The sequence below is a fragment of the Siniperca chuatsi genome, linkage group LG15 (assembly GCF_020085105.1).
Source record: "Siniperca chuatsi isolate FFG_IHB_CAS linkage group LG15, ASM2008510v1, whole genome shotgun sequence".
Taxonomy (NCBI): domain Eukaryota; kingdom Metazoa; phylum Chordata; class Actinopteri; order Centrarchiformes; family Sinipercidae; genus Siniperca; species Siniperca chuatsi.
In genome coordinates this window covers 15331248-15350921 of record NC_058056.1, presented here as the reverse complement: position 1 = coordinate 15350921, position 19674 = coordinate 15331248, and the positions used below count along the sequence as shown (strand labels likewise).

The following is a 19674-nucleotide window of genomic DNA, read 5'->3' as shown; positions in this document are numbered from 1 at the left end:
TAGTGTCCTGGTTGCTGACTCTTTCTACACAGAAGTACTCCCTGTGGTCTCTGGATTATCCAGAGTGATAGCCAGGAAATATTTAGTCAATTAATTGCTTAGTTGATTGACAGAGAATCAACCTGCAACATTTTGATAATAAATTCTTTGGTTCCAGCTTGATGCTAGGAAGAGTTGCTGAATATTTGTTTTCTGTAATAGTAAATAATTGAACTTCTTTGGACTGTTGGACAAAACAAACAGTTTGAATATGTCATCATGGGAAATTGTAATAATTAATTGATTAATCAAGAAAGTAATTGGCAGATTGAAAATAATGATGGTTGCAGTCCATGATCAGGCTAAATTATATCAGCCTGATAATGTCCCGGACCGACAGCCATGGGACGTTGGGAACTGAAATGAGCGCAGGCGTGATAGTTTCTCAATTTAGCCCATGTAGTATTTCATAGTAGAGGACACCTGGTGCAGCATCTGGGATGCCTCACAACGTCCTGACCAAATTTAGTTTACTTCTCTCGCCTAGTCTTACAACTTCTCTGACACGCTATGTGACGATAGCCTACTGGGGCAAGAAGCGTTCCTCTGTGCACAACTGTAAACATGGCAAAGTGAAAGCAGAATGATGTTGGTCGGCACCTCCTTCCAAATCACCAAATTGTGAAAGACAGCAAGCTATGGTTGACTGGGATCCAACAAGTAGTCTGCTATGTCTCCTGCCCAAGTCACAACAAGAATAAATTACTCTATTTGCCTAATCTGACATAGTGACCTGTGTTTAAAGACAAAAATATTGTGTAGTCTGATCCCAGCATAACAGGGACACTATATCTGGGAACAGATGTTGTTATTGATTCTTTTAAATGTAATTTTTCAAAGCTGTGAGCACTGCAAACCATATTCGGTGGAGGCGGAGGGATCTGAAAACCAAATAAAAACAAAACTATCTGCATGACTAAATACCAACTGACCCTTGTGCAAATCCAAAAGTGTACCAGTACTACGGATCCAAACTAAACTCTGCCTTTGTTGCTGCCAACCATGTTGTACATTCATTACTGAGGTGAGAATAGGTGTGAGGAATGTATAACAGGAAGTGCTATTCCTGGACATGTGTGGTAGTAGGTAGTAACAGGCGAGTTGCAAATGGAGGCCCTTGTCAAGGGCATGACATTCCTCCTCCGTCCTTTGGATTCAGCCAGACAGGGAATCAGATTGCTGCTCTCAGGGAGTGTGTTGCCCTGTGCCTTGGCCTATTCTGCTCTGCCATTCTCTGCCCAGCGGTGCCTGTATCTGGTATTTTTAGCCATTGTTACCATTTTTCTCCTCTCTCTGGCTCTGACATTTCCTTCCGCTCAGCCTCTCTCTTTTTGTGGCTCGCTCTTGACCTGCAGTTCGTTCTTTTTAGCGGCTTCCTCTGTTGCTTTGACTTTTTTTTCTTCACAGGCTCGTTCTTTCACTTTGGTCTTCAGCTTCTTTTGTACTTTTATAGTCTTTTATGCTCTCTTTCCTCTGGCGGTTTCTGCCCTCAAGCTGGTTGAGTGAATGGCTGAGTGCTCCTTGGCTTGGCCTAGTGAACCAGACCGCGATCCTGTGGGCTGACAGGTTGAGCCTGCCACTGCTCTGCTGTTGAAGTGGAGGTCAACAGCGGGATCGCAGTCCTCTCTGGAGCTCTAACAATGCACATAAGCCATAAGCTGTCTGTCCAGCCGAACAGAAATATGTGTGCTTTTCACATTCATGGACATAAATGCACAGTAAGCCAGATATGAGTGCTGCTTAAGATTTAAATGCTAAATGTTAGTATGGGTTTGAGTTTTCTTTGGCTAAAAACCTAATTTCAATGCCATGATTCTACAGGTGCTTCCTGCAGTTTTTGGTGTTTAATTACAAAGAGAACATGAGTTAAATCTGACATAATTCTCTTGATTATTCTTGCAAGCTGTTGAGCGGACTTTCCTGGCATTCTGGCTACGGTATCAGGCAACAATTCATTTTGTTGAATTGTATTTTTTAGGAAATGACACAGCCAATTGCACCCAGTAATGTCTGCTTTTGTTTGTCCTAATTGCTGTTTAATCAAGCACTTTGCTCAAGCAGCTGTTGAAAGCACACCCATGACAATGAGAAATCCAGCATTGCCTGTTGTCGGTGTGACCTGAGGAATCACGTTACGAATGCCAAAAATGATTGCACTGTGCTTCTGCTTTCCCTAAAACGCTCCACCATAACCTCGCCCAGTTCCCTGCTGAGACAGCTGTGGGCTCTGCATCTGGGAGGAGGATGATTCAGCTTACTGATTCATATAGTGATGAAACACACACCTGCACACACACACACACACACACACACACACACACACACACACACACACACACACACAGTAGCTTTGTTCATTAGTGAGTGAGAAAGGAAAGTATTTTTCTCAACGGTTAGTAAGCATTGTGTTTTAAATTGCTGTGTACAGCCTTAGGCCTCATTTGTTGTTTCGCATTAAACCACTGTTTTTCTATTTTTTTAACTTGTATTTGGCTTCTGTTCATGTAGGGCTGCAACTAATCATTATTTTCGTTTTGATTAATCTAGCTAGAATTTTTTCAATTACAGAAATCGACATTTTAGGGAATTTTTGTATTAACTGTCTTGTCAAGAGTTAGATGAGGAGTTCGATACCATTCTTGGGTCTGTAAGTGAGTAAATACTGTGTGAAGCAACCACCAGCAGCCAGTTAGCTAGGCTTAGCACAAAGACTGAAAACAGGGGGAAACAGCTTGCCTGGCTCTTGAAAGTTAATTCTTGACCCTGGAAATAGTAGTTGAAAAAAACAATCTCACCACAAGGTCCATTAAGTTGCTGTTCTGGAGCTTTCTATCGTATCAACAATTGTTGTTTTTTGAGTAATTTTTTGTTGATTAACTGATCAATTCATCAACTAATCATTTCAGCACTATATTCCAGACCATTGTATACGATTTCTGCTTTGTGTTTTTCACAGGATCTGAAAAAGCCTTTTGACAAAGCCTGGAAGGACTACGAAACAAAAGTGTAAGAAACCAAATATTTATACTCAGCAAATTTTCATTTATTTTCCATAAATAGAACCAGATATTTGATGATTTGTTAGTTAATTGGTTAAAACTGTGCAACATGTTGACCCAATGCTTAAAACCTTGTGATTAAACAGTCATCATTAGTTTGAATTTCAATCAGTTCAGCAGCCCAAACTAGTATTAACTTGCCGATTTAAAGCCATACATGTGTCAGTTAGTATGTTAAAATGAAATGTGCAGTATGTGTCTTGTCCCTGTCTGACTTGTCTCGACTAACCGCTCTCCCCCTCTAACCTCCCCCCTGTGATTATCTGTCAACACTTCCTTGATAATGTGAATAACCAGCCCTCACCATCACCTTTCCACTTCCACACTGACACACCATTGTGATTGTGCATGCAAAAAACACATGACTTTTTATAGCACTTTCATATATTTTACAAGCTGCAAAGGACATTCTTTACTGAAAGGGTAATACATCTTCTCTCCAAACCGTTTTGATCAGACAGTACAGTCTTTGTACTGACATCAAGAGTTCAGCTGGATGCTATGTGACCGTTCCTGACCGTCCCAACTTATGATTTGACTCTATTGATGGCCTCTGTTTGCCATCAATAGAGTTCAGTTTTCTGCTTGATTGGAATACCAACCAAACACCCGTCGTCTCTGATCTCTCTGCTGTCACAATAACAGACTGTTTTCACATTCACAGACACAGAGAGATGAATTGATTTCTGATTCCCTAATTTGGTTTGCAAGCTCTTTGCACCCGACACCCAAGTTTGAATTCTGTTTTCAGTCTGCAGGTCGGGAGTTGTCTCACTTTGAATGCTGTTAATTCAGGAGGAGTGTTTAAACTGACCATTTTTCCTAAATTTGAACACAGAATGTATCTTTGTCTTTATTTTCCAATTGGTGAATCACTCCCTGAACTGACAGGACTGAAAATAAATGGATTCTCAGCCCAATTATCAGTTGAGCAACTGTCAGTTTGGCTGGCGGCCAAACAGCCTGGCTAACATGTGTCTCTCTATTAGTCGTAGCCCTGATGATGCTGTAATGCTGTCAGGGCTGAAGATTCATGTCCTGACAAAGGCGAGCAGTATACTCGCAATGAAATGTTATTTGACTTGTTCACTCTGGCAGAATGGCGAGTTTACAAACAAAACTAAAGGCTGTCGAAACTATTTGTGTCTTTAAGGCTGATTGTTTCCGGTTTACCAACCATGTCTGAGACGATTACGTTGGTAAAAACAAACAGCTTTAGTGTTTTGGAATAGCAATAAGAGACTGACTTTAATTACGTCTCCTCCCACCACGATGCACAGTTGATCTCATTAAACAAACAAGTCAAAGTGAGCATTTATTCGTAGCACCATATTACACAGCCTTTGTGAACATGCCAAACTTTGTTTCATTTCTAATATCCATCCTGCCTTACAGTGAATATTAACAATAAAACTGAAGCTCAATGTAGCTGCAGACTAAAGTGTGAAACCCAGTCAGGGTGTGCAGTCAAAATAAAAAATAAAATACAAACCACTTTGCTTGAGGGACACTAGCTATTTATTGTGCAACAGCAAGAATCCAGAAGAATTTCTTTCTGTCCTTTTTAAAGTGGTGAGACATCATGAATTACAATATAGAGGGAGTAACATGGCAGTTAAGAAGGAATGGTAAAGGAATGGTTTGACATTTTGGAAAATAAGCTGGTGAAAATAAGCCGGCTGCTAGCTGGCTCTGTTCAAAGTTAACAAAATCCGCCTTCCAGCACTGCTAAAGCTCACTAATTAACATGCTATATCCCGTTTGTCTCATCCGTACAAAAAACGTCTAAACTAAAAGTTGGGGTCCTCATCTAACTCTCGGCAAGAAAACGAATATATTACGAATACGAATGTATTTCCCAAAATGTCAATGCATTCCTTTAAGACTAGTTGGTAGTTTTATATTATAACAGAATGTTTTAAGATGGCTCATGCAGTCCCACCTTGATCTTTCCTCTTTAAAGCTGAGTTTTGGAATGGCCTTTTTGTATTTTTTTGTTTTTGTCATATATTGCAATGAACCTAGCTGCAGATCAAACCGATAACACAGTTGAACATGAGGGAGGGAAGTCTATCTCGATGGACATGAACAGCTCTCAAACGGTTAGCGGTCACCGACACAGTTGTTTCTCTGAGAGGAAACAACCCGCTGCATCCTTTTTGTAGGGAATATGCTATCAGAAAAACAGCATATGGAAAAGAATGCCCTGTTGCATGTATTGGTGCCTCCTCCCCTCCTGTGTGTGGTGTGTTTTCCTGATTGCCTGTGCGAGATACTGTATGTAGAGTTTACGGTCTTTGTGAAAAATCAGCCCTGAATACTCACTGTCAGGCAACCAGGCATGTGAAAGGTTTCACCAGAGCCAGTGCAAGAACACCATTTGCTCATGCCCTCCTAGGTCTGTCTCTGACCTTTTAAACCCATACCTAGCCTTAATCATATCTACATAATAATACCTACACATAACCAAAGACCTAATAAACACCAATTATGTTTAAAAATACATTCCCCTTTGGATTTGAACTTATTATTATTTGAAGAATTATAACAGACAGTCTGACTCAGTGAATGAGGACTGCTGAGTTTAGAAAGCAGATGTCAGCCAGAGGAATTTACTAATTTCTTCTGATTTATGTACCGGTTTCAATTGCCATCATCAGTGAGAAAGAACAAGTGTTTGATTTTGCTAACAAGCTTTATAATAATGATGGAAAGGTTTTATACCCTCCAAAAGCACTGATGAGCAGTTTAACCCCTCTCTTGGGAATTCTGATTTAAAATGTTCAAACAACACAGACATGTTTTAGTGGAATCAGTGCAGCGTCAGTGCAATTAGCCAGCTGTTTCTCTTCCGCAAATTTTGTGTTTACTTCAGTACATTGAACATCTGGAAATGCAATACTATAAAATCGGGGATAACTGTTTGCTGTGTATCTGAATGGCTTCTTTAGTTCGGTTGTCGGGTAGGGAAACCTCAGTGTTAAACTCTGTGGAGTATGCAATGCCTTCAGGACACCTCCATTAACATCACTTTCTCCAGGAATGGCTTTATTTCTACATCAGGGTTGAAGTGGTGGTGTTATAGGTGTTGTTATGGCAGTGTTGTAAGAGAAAAACAAGTGATTGTGCTTGTGTTCCGTCATAAGCAGATGCATCCCTACTGGGTTAAATGCCAAGGTTACCTCGCCCGACAACAGAACTTAAAAACACATCATACGCCTTAATTTTAATGTTTAAAGACTGCATACTACCTGGATGGTTTATATGAACCTTCAGTACACAGACACACTGACATTACTGTTGCACCATAAACCCCCCAAATCCCAGTCATTTCCAACCTTATAGCTAAAACTAACCATCTCAAACCCATAACCATTTAATTAGAAGAAACCACGGACTTCTCGGGCAGCCACTCCTTTATCTGCCAGACAGCAACAGGGCTGATTTTACACAATACCACACTTTTTGTGCGTTTGTGGTGCTGTCATGGCTGTGCCATGTGCTCTTTGACCCCTGTGATGTCACTTTCTGCCAGCACCAAGATAGAGAAGGAGAAAAAAGAGCACGCCAGGCAGCACGGGATGATCAGGACGGAAATCAGTGGGGCAGAAATCGCTGAAGAGATGGAGAAGGAGAGGAGATTCTTCCAGCTGCAGATGTGTGAGGTTAGGCCTTTTGGAATACAAATCTTAAATTACATTTAGTATGTTTGTGTGGTCTGTTCCTCTTTGATGTTTAACTTTAATAAAACTTTACTTGAAAGATGAAGATGTCTTACTTTGAAGTGTGTAGATATGAGATGAAAGGGATTTACATGTTTGAGATGGAGCCGAGTTTCCGTTCCCTCTGACTGAACCCGGCCTCACTCTGTCGGACTAAATCTGTATTCAATATGTTTACAGTATCTCCTCAAAGTCAATGAGATCAAAATCAAGAAGGGTGTGGACCTGCTGCAGAACCTCATTAAGTACTTCCACGCACAGTGCAAGTAAGACACACAAATCCTATACCCATTTAAACTGCTGTGGTTTCCAGTGAACCAGAAAAACATGTTTAGTTACAGCTTATTATAGTTGTAGGGAAATGTGTCGAGAGCAGTGTTTTGCTTTCGATTTGTGATTACCCAATGGTGTCATGTGACCGGAAAAGTGTCAGTTTATACAATTTAAGTCACTCACACATAAATGCGGACCCATTTTGTGGCAGTTCTGTGATGCTAATGTGCTCATGCTATGTTAAATTCATGTGCTCCCTGTTCAGTTTCTTTCAGGACGGGCTGAAAGCCGTGGACAACCTGAAACCTTCCATAGAAAAACTGGCCACAGATCTGCACACGGTGAGAAAACTAGCAGCTCTGTTATCTTTCCTCCTTCACTCGACTCTGATATTTATATCACATGTGCGTCATATGTGTTTCTTCGCTGTTCTTTCTCTCCTGTTTTCTCGATCTTTCCTTTATGACAGATAAAGCAGGTGCAGGATGAGGAGAGGAAACAGCTGACTCAGTTAAGAGACGTCCTCAAGTCTGCACTACAGGTGGAGCAGAAGGAGGTAACACACAAACACGTATGCACACACATGGCGCTGAAGGTCCTATAAATCGGCTCTAAAATCAGATTATATTTGATATAAACAATCCTGAACCTCACAATACTTTAACGTCTTAAATTGAACATGGTTGGTATTGATGTGGGACTCTATCATAGTTGGGGTCCACACAACCATGTATCAGCTGATTCAAGAGCACCTTCAATCTGTCTTAAAAAGGCTGAGGTGTTTCCTATTTGTTTCATACATGCATTGTCAATTTCTATTTTCTCCAACACCCGAATGAGTGGATGTGATTTTTCAGTGAACTATTAACTCCCGGTCTCATCTGAAGATTGTTTTCTTGTTTTCTTCTTTCCTTCTCTGCCTCCGTCTTTTGTGAAACAAGTCTAGGAGAGTAAGTCGATTTCTTGAAAAAAAAAAAAAAACAGTTCTGTGGTTGTTTGCATTGTGTTTCCATTGTGGTGTTGCTTCAGTTGTAGTGCTAGATCAATGGTTTGTTTTCTGTGCTTTTACAGCAGCAGATAATCCATGTTTTTGTTCAAATATGACATGGTCATGTTTCAGTGCTTTGGTTCATTTAAGTTGTGCTTTTTATTTTAAATGACTTTTCAATGAGAAAAGCTGGAGCTGGAGCTGCGTTCCTGCTCTTCCAAGATTATCCTGTTGGCTGTGTGAGTGTGTCAGCACACACCACAAAATCATTAAAGCCTGCCTCAAGAAGTCGTCCTCTCTGTTTCCCGTAGTGCTTCCAGAAAGGAAATTACAAAAATCTGGCCTTTGTTTGGTCCTTCTTGTTGTTACATTGCACTCAAACCTGAATATCCAAAAGATAAATCAAGTTAAATTTAATCTAGTTAAGGTTTTATCTGTTAAACTTAAGTCTTTTGACTTAGCTAATGACAGCTGTCGGCCACCTGCTGTTGCAGATTCTGATTCAGAGGCGTAAAAGCTCCTCTTATTTTCTTATCACAATGTGAACAAAATTATTCAGACTCACAGCAGCAGTCTCCCTATTGTTGTCCATACTTGCAAAATTCTCAGAAGAGCAGGAGACCCAGAAGCAGAGCGTAAATCAGAGCCATTTAATGCTTCAATGGCACCCACTTGACTGCATTTGAAAATCCTATGTGCAGCGCCTGCTTTCTTATTTTGTTTCTTATTTGTATTAAGGCTCTGATTTGTCCTCTTTATTTATTTGTATGTGTTTCCCAGGATTCACAGGTGCGGCAGAGCACCACCTACAGTCTGCACCAGCCGCAGGGTAACAAGGAGCACGGCACAGAACGCAGCGGGTACTTGTACAAGAAAAGTGACGGGTGAGTTTTTAAAATAACATAATAAAAAGATCAGTTGTGGTACTGTAGGTAAAGACAGTACTAGGTTACTGCACATGATGGTTGTAGAAGTAAGTGATTTTTTTCTTTTTTGATTTGATTTGTTTATTTGAGTGTCCTGCACCTTATGGTGCCCAGCCCATATGGGCTTGCATAACACTGGACAACAACCAGGATGGCCACATGACCAATCACAGCATACAGTTCCACAAATTCAACATGTCATAACGTTCACTTTCCATAACAAATATGGTCTTATTATGATGGACATAGTGTTCTCTGTCTTAGTTTCCATGCATTTTCTATAAATCTCGCTAAAGCAAAAACCACCTCATTAAGGAGCCAACTCAACATATTACCTTCAGACAACCAAAACAAATCAGAGTTCCTCAACTGCATTTTCTCATACAAATGATTCCTTAATGGGGCAATGGAATACAAAATGAAATTCATCCTCAACAACACTAAGATCACAAAAACTGCATAAACACTGCTCTTCAGGAATACCTTTTTATCTGCCTACCTCAATTGCCAGAGGCAAGGTGCCAGTTCTTAACTGAGCACACAGGGACCTCTGTCCTCTCTGTAAATTTAATTGTATATAAAGCTCAGTGTAGTAATCCTCTTTGATTTGAACAAAGTTTCTGAACTTTGGCTTATTCCAAATCGCATCCTTCCATTGTTCCTTATGGATCTTTAGTGGTTTTTCTTTTTATTTATGTTACAGTGCTAATTATTGCTGAAAATAAAATGTAAATCAGAGAGAGAAAATATTGCAGTGACTTCTCTTGACCAAGGGTAACCGTGTGCTGTGTCCCAGTTAAAAATCTTTTTGGTCTGCCTTTGGACCAGGCGGTTCCACAGCCAAACTATTTCACATCTCTGCTTTACAGGACATGAGACCCATCCCATGTCCTCTTCAGTAGCCCGCTTAGCCATATATTTATGCACCCTCAGAAAACACCTCATGGCTCGACTGAATAACATTACTGTCAGGGGTATCCTTAAAACTCCACAGTCCTGCAGCATAAAATGACATTGAGCCAACTATTAAATCATATTCAAATCAAGTTTTGAAAATGTTGAAAAACCAAGGTCAGGACACAGTTTAATTTTATTCATCGAAAACCCTAACGCTCTTCCTGCTCTCACTGTTAATAGCAAGTCTCCATTTACTACACCATGAACTCATAATATCCAGATTTTTTTGTAAATTAATCTCTTTCCCTGCAACCAACACAATGTCATCAGCATATAACAGAATACTAAAGTTCATATTGTCAACTGGTATACTTAGATCGGCCTGCTTGATTTCTTGAGCTAAATCATTTACATAAAGTGGGGGAGAGCACATCTCCCTGCTTCACCCCAAATGGAGTAGGAAACCAGCCAGTCCTGTAATTATTTAACTGTAAACATGCAACTGGGGCTTTGTACAAGGTTTTGATAGCATTGTAAAATTTACCATCAATACCAGAGCAAATTAACTTATACTCTCTATTCTATCTCTATTGATCCAATCAAAGGCTTTCTTGAAATCCACAAAACAAGCAAAAGTATTTTTGCCCTCTTGTAGTCTAGCTCTCACCTCAGAGGATATGGCATAAATATGATCAATAACATGCCCTGTTTTTCATGAAACCATTCTGCTCATCTACCAACCTCTGTAATTTAATGAAACTCTAGGGTCAGATTTTGCAGATTTAGGGATGTTTGGGTTTGATTATAGATTTGTTCCACACAGATGGAATAATACCATTCTGAAAGCACGTTTGACATAGACAATGTGAAATATTCAACTTATTAGGGGGTTTAAGGACCTCATTGGGGATGTCCTCCACACCCACAGCTTTATTTCATTTAGCTTTAACTATTATCCTCTGCACCTCCTCCAGTGTAATCTCACTATTCAGTATATGGTTTGAGCAATATGCTGTATTACTCATCCCATTTTCAAGATCATGTTTTAATGTACGGGTTTCATTTAAAAATTGATCATTAAATAGAGGAGGGCTAATGCATGCATACAAATTACTATACTCTGTTTCCCACTTTTTTTTTTTTTATATCTGGTTAGTCTCAAATGAAGATTCACCATTTTCCATTAGAATCTCCATTGGGATCCACTTGCTCTTTTTTTGGACCCAGTTTATGTATTTCCCTCCAAAATTACTGTGGATTGCTAAGTTGTTATAAATACATTGAAATAAGATTTTTCATATTAGAAAGTGAAACGATTCATTACAGACTAACCTGCTGACTACTTTTTCATTTAATCGATTAATTGTTTAGTCTATAAAATGTCACAAAATAGCGATTTTGCCCATCGTTATTTCCCAGAGCCCAAGGTGATATTTTTAAATTTTTTGTTTTAACTTATTTTTCAAAATCCTTTTCCAAAAGATTTTCAAGTGATACAAAACAGAGAAAAGCAGGAAATCCTCATGCTGGAGAAGCTGGAACCAGATAATATTTGGTGTTTTTAATTAAAAAATGACTTAAATATTTAATCAATTATCAAAATTGTTGCAGATTAATTTTCTGTTGATCAACTCATCAATTAATTAACTGTTTCAGCTCCAGAACTAATGATGCAACTTTTTTTTATAATAGATATGAATACACTGCTTAGCCTGTGTCTCATAACTAATGCATGTGTTCTGTATTGTAACATGTGATCATATTAAATATTTTATGTCTGTTGCCACTGTGTATGTGACGTACTAGTCACTGTCTTCTGTGTGTCATAGGTTGAGGAAAGTGTGGCAGAAGAGAAAATGCACAGCAAAGAACGGATACCTCACCATCTCACACGGCACAGTAAGTAAACAATAACTCTCAATAACTTTTTTTTTTTTTGTCTCTGAGCTCCAAAAAATCAGCACAAGACAGGATTGATGCGTTTGTTCTGATTCAAAACAAACTCACACTTAGATGCACACATAAGTGAACAGACCTCCCACACATACTTCTTTAGTCTCACAGTCATCACACACAATACAGTTTCAGTGTCCTGGCTGCAGGCCATGAATATATTAACAGACAGCAGCAGAGAGCACAGGCCAAGTTCACAATTTAACATTTGTCTCACATCGCTGCCTCAGCTGAGTCTCTTTAAATTTGAACTCTGTTTGTTCCCATATAAAGATTTAGCTCCGGCCCGGTCAACTCGTCTCACTAACACAGTTCATCTCACATGTAGCAGCTTATCAGATGTTTCATTTGGCTCCAGCAGCAGTCAGATATAGTTAAACACAACGCTCACGCCCATTAATGTTGTTGTTATTACCCTCCCTCCCTCGCTCCCTCTCTGTTTTTCGCGTCTCTTTCTGGCAGGCTAACCGGCCGCCAGCTAAACTCAACCTGCTCACCTGCCAGGTGAAACACAATCCTGAGGAGAAGAGAAGCTTTGACCTCATATCCCGTAAGTTCAGCCCTCTCTCTTAGCCTTCCTTCTCATTTTATCTGTCGCCTTCCTTATCTTTTTGTCTGTGCTCACTGTAAGCCACCTCTTTTTCCCTTTTTTTTCCTCCTTTCCCCAGTCTGTATGTTGCCCTCAAATGCCAATTAAATAAAGACAAACAAAACAACTTTACAGCTGAACTATTTTGCTAATCAAACAGTTTCAGTCATTTTTCAGTCAAATTGTGATGGGTGTTTTTTACTATTGACATTTTATTGAGAAAAACATCTGTGTCTGTGTCTATCAGACTGTGAGATGTAGCTAACACCTTTTTTAAAAGCATTTTTCTGGGGTATTTTAAGCCTTTTTTATTACCAAGTCGACAGTAGAGAGATGTCAAGAAATGATGCGGGGAGAGAGAGATGAGGAATGAAATGCAACAGACGTTGCGGTTCACGGTCATTTAAGGTTTGGCCAGTTTTTCCACACATAAGAGATACTGGCATTGAGCTGGAGAGGCTAAGCTTCAGCCACTGGAGAAACCACATACTGTAGTTTAAGGTGCTTTGGATACAGTGGTGTAAGAATAGTTCTCAGTCTCCCTGGTTATTAGCAAATGATTCACATCTGAAGACAGAAATAAGAGCTAAAAGAGCTTTTTTGTTTTCTGTTCAGCAGTTCACCCTCAATCTGACCTGTCAGGCAGGGAATCGCTCACAGCTTTTTTAATTCCTCTCCACTGCTCTTTGATTCATGTTCTCCTTTCTTTGCTCTCCCACTTCTCTCTTCTGTTGTGTCACTAATTTCTTTTTTCTTTCAGATGACAGAACCTATCACTTTCAGGCCGAGGACGACCAGGACTGTCAGATGTAAGTGCCTGTTCCACTTTCCACACACTTCCTACCTCACACCCAGTCAGACGCTTGGCCTTGTCTTTACCTCCCACCTCCTGCCTTTTACTTTAGTAGTCTTCTCTCCCTTTCTAACTCCCTCCCTTTTTCTTCACATAACTTTCTGCTTCGGCTGCTCCCATCCCCACCTCTCAACCTTCTTTCTCCTTCTCCTCCCGCTCCTTCTCCTTTTCATTGTCATTATTCTCGTTTTCATCTGCCTGATTCACTTGTCCCATGCGCTCCTTCTATCTGCTCTCCTCTGCTCCCTCCTCCAGCTGGATCTCGGTGCTACAGAACAGTAAGGAGGAAGCGCTGAATCAGGCCTTTAAAGGGGACCAGCATGTCGGCGAGAACAACATCGTGCAGGAGCTGACCAAAGCAATCCTCGGAGAAGTCAAGAGGATGACGGGAAATGACGTGTGCTGTGACTGTGGAGCGCCCAGTGAGTGGCAAGGATCTCACAAATGATTGACAGCACAGAATCAAAACACATTTTATGATCTTAAAAGCTGCCATATGTAGGATTCTGAAGCATTTTATGTATTCATTTTATGTATTAATTACTTTTTATTGCCAATTTGTCAACAAGTTGTAACGTAACTTAAAAAAATTAGACATTCCCCGACTGACTCTGTTGCCTATAACAGCCTGTGGACTGATTTCAATGTAAAGGTTTGGTTTTTCCGGGAAAATCCAAAGGATGTGACGTTTATGCGCGCTCCCGAGTGCCTTCTCTCTCCGCTTCCCCACAGTGTCAGCAGTGTGTTACTGTGACACTAGCTAACATTAGCTAAATGGATGACACAAATGACCGGCACCCACTACAACACAGAGTCCAACACAACAAGTCCAAAGTCAAAGCTAACATTACTGCAAAGCGTGAAATATATTGTGATATTGCAAAATACTCTCTTGAGTAGATAATGTCAGTTAATTCATCCAGACTCCCGGGGCTGATCTGGCTGGTAAATCGGTTGGCTTGCTGTTTGCAGGTTACTTTGTTGGCTGGCATTGTGGGGCGGCCGGATACATGCAGTGTGGCTGAGTGGTAGCTGGCTGGCTAACGTTAGCTTGCTTGCATGCTAACATTATCGCTAGTAGAATGCTATCTGAGTGGTTATGTTATTTGGCTAGCTTGCCAAATTACTTCACCAGCTAATGTGAACCATGATATTAACTTATGTATTAAGACAAACAGTGTTGATTTTAGCCAATAATAAATCATGTAACGGTACAAACCAAAGGTGTATATTGTACTAGCCAAGAGCGATGCAAGGCAGGGGCCACCAACTAGCTAACTATAACCTAAGCTAACTGGGCTTGGCTGGTTGGATGTGGCTTGGCTGTGTGGTGTGGGTGGCGCATGGTCTGGTGTTGGTTGCTTCATGGTGTTGGCTGATAGAGTGATTTGCAAATGTCAAGCTAGTTAGTATCATGGAGCCAATGGCCAAATAAAATATAGGAACATTACAGATAGTAACGTTATTCTAAATATGAATGTAATTTATTTCCCAGCATTCAGTGTTTATTTCAGCGGCGAGTGCGAGCAACAGGATGCTGACTGCAGTTCACTTTAATGGCCAAAGGTGTCATTATTAACAAAGGTTTTCTGATAGTTACATATAGAACCTTTAAATGATTATTGCTGAAATCAGGTGTACTTTATTTTATTATTTTTCCACAGGATACCATACGTTTTAAACAGATTTTCTACCTTCCAGGCAACATTTAGTTATCATTTTATTTCACTGTGGTTTGAACTCGCATAGACATGATACTTCTTTGAGATAAGTAATCCATCACAAATTCCTGAGTCGTAACCTTTGTAATGCAAGGAAATAACCAAATCCAAAATGTTTTCTCATGACAACCATGTTTACTTGTTTGTTTTTTGAATTTGAGTACTGACAACATAGTAATGTTGTTGGAAGCCAACTCATACATTTAAAAAGCCAGATCATTCTTGAAAACACCACAAAACATACTTTAGAAAATGGTCCTGGCCAGAGTTGACATCCCTAGACTTCCCGGCATTTCTTGACAAAATCTGGAGAAATACCTGTGGGAACCCGGGTTTTTTAGCATGTGTGTACGCCTGTGTGTTCACATACTAAAGATGATGTACTTCTCCAAACCTCATTAACACTATCATATAACTGTTGTAGCTATATTCTAACCTTAAGATACAGTAATTGTCACAGTACTACTGCCACAATTTGTGTGGCTTTAGACCCACAGTCCTCTCCAAAATGACAAAAGCTTTCATATATGTTGAGTTTAGCCTCTTTCATTTTTCTCAACAATTTTGTGTGCATTACAGATTTAATTGTCCGTGAAAAAAACAACTTTTAATGTGATTAAGACAGAGGAGTAATGTCTTACCAATGTCGTTCACATGTCACTGTATGTAACCTGAGGTTTTGTAGAGATGTCAGTACTGGTGGTCTTTATTTTGGATTCTGTCCCTTGAGTTAATTAAATACCTGTAGCCATCGTACAGCAGCTGGAGAGATAGGTGTGTTTCCAAATTGAGAGAGGTGTTGTGTGCATTTTACTCACAGCAGCGGTAACTTCATTAACTATTTATATCTCCTGACACGGGGACAGGATCAGCTGATAATCACTTACAGTGATTATCCACGGTTCTGTGGTTAAAATCAAATTTCATTTATGCTGAGTGATATATTTTCAGGACTTTAAAATCACTGGAAATCCTTCAACCCTACCTACTCTTGGCTACCTGACTTTGTCAAAAACTAAAGCCAGCAACATGTACACTGCAGTGGATTATTTGAAACATGTTTTAAGACTCTGAAATAAATGAACAGAAATTATTTGCTGCCTAGAAGGTAGGAAATTGGTCTAAAAATGTGTGGTATGCTTTTGCAAAGTGTTAGCAGTGATGTATATGCATAGTTATGAGCTAAAGCATGCAGAACCACTGGTATAAGGTCTTGGTATGGTAAGTCCTTGGGTCAGAAAATGCTGAAACTCTTGCAGACTGGATCCTCTGCATTTGCGAAGATATTACGCCACAACTTTAAAATCAGTTTTTCCTCAAATACATGGAGTCCCCCAATCATTTTTCTCAAATCCCATGAAATTTCCTCCTGCAGACATGTATATACTTTTATATACTGTACATGGCACACACATATAATGCATCCACACATACACAGTGTGTAGGCCTGACTTAGCTACAGTTCAGCTATGTCACTTTCCTCTGATATCGTGTGCTGTGAGATAGTAAAAAGTCCTTCAGGCAGCTATTAAATTTCCAGAGCCCACCAGCTTTCCACAAGGACACATCAAAGTTGGCTGACGTGCTGCAGAAATTACTTCTGCTGTAGTGGTTTTTGCCCAAGGACAGCGTGTCACCCATTTTCATTTCTCTCTCTTTTTCCCTTGTGTCGTTTACTACCTCTTCTCTCCGTTTTCTCTTTCTCAGACCCAACATGGCTATCCACCAACCTGGGCATCCTCACCTGTATTGAATGTTCGGGGATCCACAGGGAGCTGGGAGTCCACTACTCCAGGATCCAGTCCCTTACTCTGGACGTACTCAGCACCTCAGAGCTCTTGGTAAATCGCCGTTGGCGTCCATCTTCTCGCTGAATCACCTCACGTCCCCTGTTTTTGCAGTTTGAGTCATCCCATTGTATTGATTTTCCACACAAATCTCTCTGGAGACTTTTAGGCAGGATGAAAACTGGAGGAGAGGACGGGTGGGAGTAGATAAAGCAAGGAAGGATAGGGAGGAAAGGGAAATGAGGACAAGAGGGGACAGTAAATCGAGAGTAGCATCATCCCAGGCCTCCAAGACCTCTGGAAGTCTCCACACTCGGAATAGCTCAGATTTTTTGGGGGCTTTTCTAATCACTGTTTGGTGTAGAGATTTACAGCCTGTGGGACGGTCGGCATTAAATGCTTTCAGTCATGATTGCTTTCCTCGGTGTTAAGACGCCAGTCGTGTTAGCCACAATCAGACGGGTGTTGTGCAGTTTATATGGCTCCACACACACAGTTTAGGATGTGTACGGCATCCTGATGGAGGTGTGACTTGAACTGGCAAAAACGATGACTTATAAATGAATGCATATGGTATAACCAGTTTTAATGTGTGTGTCGATGTCCGTGTGTGTGCTCCACAGCTGGCCAAGAATGTGGGGAATGCAGGCTTTAATGAAATCATGGAGGCTTGTTTAAGTGCTGAAAATGTGAAACCCAACCCAGCTAGTGACATGTAAGTCACCCCTCCAACTTCTCTCCTCCACACTTCATCTCTCCTCATCCCCTCCTCTCTCCCCCTTGACTCTCTCTCTCTCTTCTCACTTGTATCGCATTACACTCTGCCACAGCAGATGAACAACTGGTGACACCATCACTGTAACACACACTTCTTAATCAGCGATGTACTGATCAGGTTTTCTGAATGTGCTTGATTCAGTATGATTGGCAAATCACAGATCTGATCTGCACTTCGAATTATACATTTCACATAACCTTCTGGTAATAGTGACATGTTTATGAGCATTATTATATGACATGATTATCTTTAAAAATACATGACTCTTATACCTGCAGGGAAAAGGCCTATCAATGTGTTTTCAGGGTTAAAACATAGTAATTTAGTAGAGTTAGTGTGTGCTTGAATGCTGATGTACTTACTCACCTATCTCATATTTTTACACGTAACATTTTAGGTATAATATTTTTACAAATTTGCAGATTGATCACATGACTTTACTACTAATATTCTTTACACAGCTGTTCAAATCAAATTCATGCTCTGTGTCATATCTCTTAAAGTGTTGGAAATCACGAATGAGTTGCAGACATAACATGGAGGAACATTTTGCTTTTCTGCACCTGCTTGACACGTTCCTCTTTTAACAGAACAGCTATTTATTTTTTCTCAAACAAAGTGCATTTTATAGGGAGGTTTCTTAGGTTTAGTAGTAGCATATACACAGTTGACCAGTTGATGTTGTCACAGAACAATTTCTCACAATTTGAAATGGTCTATCTACTGCAAGATATGTTATTGCGGCAAAAAAAAGAAGAGGTACAGTAACCAAATGGATTAGAGGCAACAGTATGAGACTTTTGTATCATACTTTTTAGGACTTGTATGGGACTTTTCCTTGCAATTTAAACCTAATTATGAAACTCGATCAAGCACTGAAATGGTAATCAGTTGATCACAAAAATCTAATTTAGCGTGTTTATTGACTAGTTATGTTCAGTGGCTTTTCATTGGTGCATCCCCAGTTTTAATGCCCATTAAAAAATAATCACACCCATTCACATAAATGATACAGCTGTAACTGAGCAGCTGCCTCTTCACATCCTCCACCAGGCAGGCGAGGAAAGACTTCATCACAGCCAAATACACAGAGAAACGTTTCGCTAGGAAGAAGTGTCCTGATGCGACGTCGCGGCTCCACACGTTGTGTGACGCAGTGAAGGCCCGGGACATCTTCTCCCTCATCCAGGTCTATGCTGAGGGAGTCGACCTCATGGAGCCCATACCTCTGGCCAACGGACACGTCAGTACACAAAATATTTAACCTGCATGATGTTTGAAACTGTCTGTCCTTCAATGGTGATTTTGAAACTCATAATAATCTGTTGCATTCTTCTTGCTCTTGACCTGCTTCCATTATTCTCCACAAACACCTCACATTCCCAGGGGTGTTATGAAAACATTATGCAAATGTTTTTTGTTTCTTTTTATTACAGGAACAAGGGGAGACAGCCCTTCATCTTGCAGTCAGACTGGTGGATAGAACGTCTCTTCACATCGTCGACTTCCTCACTCAGAACAGGTAAACAAAGCAAAAAACAACAGAGGACCACAATACATTTGTACTTCACTTTAGTTATATGTCACTTACAGAATGCAATATGCTGGAATGGGTTTTGAGTGTGCAGCAAACATTGAATACACCACCATAAAAAGACACCACTTGTCTGATTTTGACAAACTGCAGGAATGTCTCTTTACACCTGCTATTCAAAATCAAATATTTTATAAGACCAGTTTTCTTATTGATAGGGGTTATCGACCTCCACTTATTTCTCTTTTTCTTTTTTTTTCCTCTCTTTAGATTGAAGATATTTGCTGAATTATCTTTTTTATTTTTCCGTGTTGTTGCACTCTTAAAGAGCCGTGCTTTCTGTGTTCTATTTTAAAAACACAATAACAATAGTTTTTAAATATTTTACATATTACACAACTGCAAAATAACAGTCTGGACAGAAATTATTTTCCAATTTTTGTCTTTGGTTAGAGGATGTTAGATATCCAGAGGAGCGTTGGGGCTGGACAGGAGAAACCAAGGCTTCATTTTATGCCTCCAATGTTGCTATTTAAAGTTTTTCCCCTCTCTGTC

General features: G+C 40.1%; 1 protein-coding gene across 3 annotated transcripts in view; it reads left to right on the top strand.

Moving 5' to 3' along the window:
* asap2a (ArfGAP with SH3 domain, ankyrin repeat and PH domain 2a) overlaps positions 1–19674 on the top strand; it is a 65836-nt gene that overhangs the window by 35900 nt on the left and 10262 nt on the right. The window contains exons 5-19 of one of the 3 annotated variants that reach the window (XM_044165844.1): positions 2996–3045; positions 6634–6763; positions 7001–7086; positions 7359–7434; positions 7563–7649; positions 8035–8043; positions 8862–8965; positions 11734–11803; positions 12320–12407; positions 13207–13255; positions 13555–13721; positions 16728–16861; positions 17431–17522; positions 18639–18828; positions 19022–19107. In XM_044165844.1, coding sequence (XP_044021779.1) covers positions 2996–3045; positions 6634–6763; positions 7001–7086; positions 7359–7434; positions 7563–7649; positions 8035–8043; positions 8862–8965; positions 11734–11803; positions 12320–12407; positions 13207–13255; positions 13555–13721; positions 16728–16861; positions 17431–17522; positions 18639–18828; positions 19022–19107 — 1418 coding nt within the window. Of the gene's footprint in view, positions 1–2995; positions 3046–3085; positions 3522–6633; positions 6764–7000; positions 7087–7358; positions 7435–7562; positions 7650–8034; positions 8044–8861; positions 8966–11733; positions 11804–12319; positions 12408–13206; positions 13256–13554; positions 13722–16727; positions 16862–17430; positions 17523–18638; positions 18829–19021; positions 19108–19674 lie in introns of those variants that run through there. The other 2 variants (XM_044165847.1, XM_044165846.1) reach the window with 2 other exon arrangements.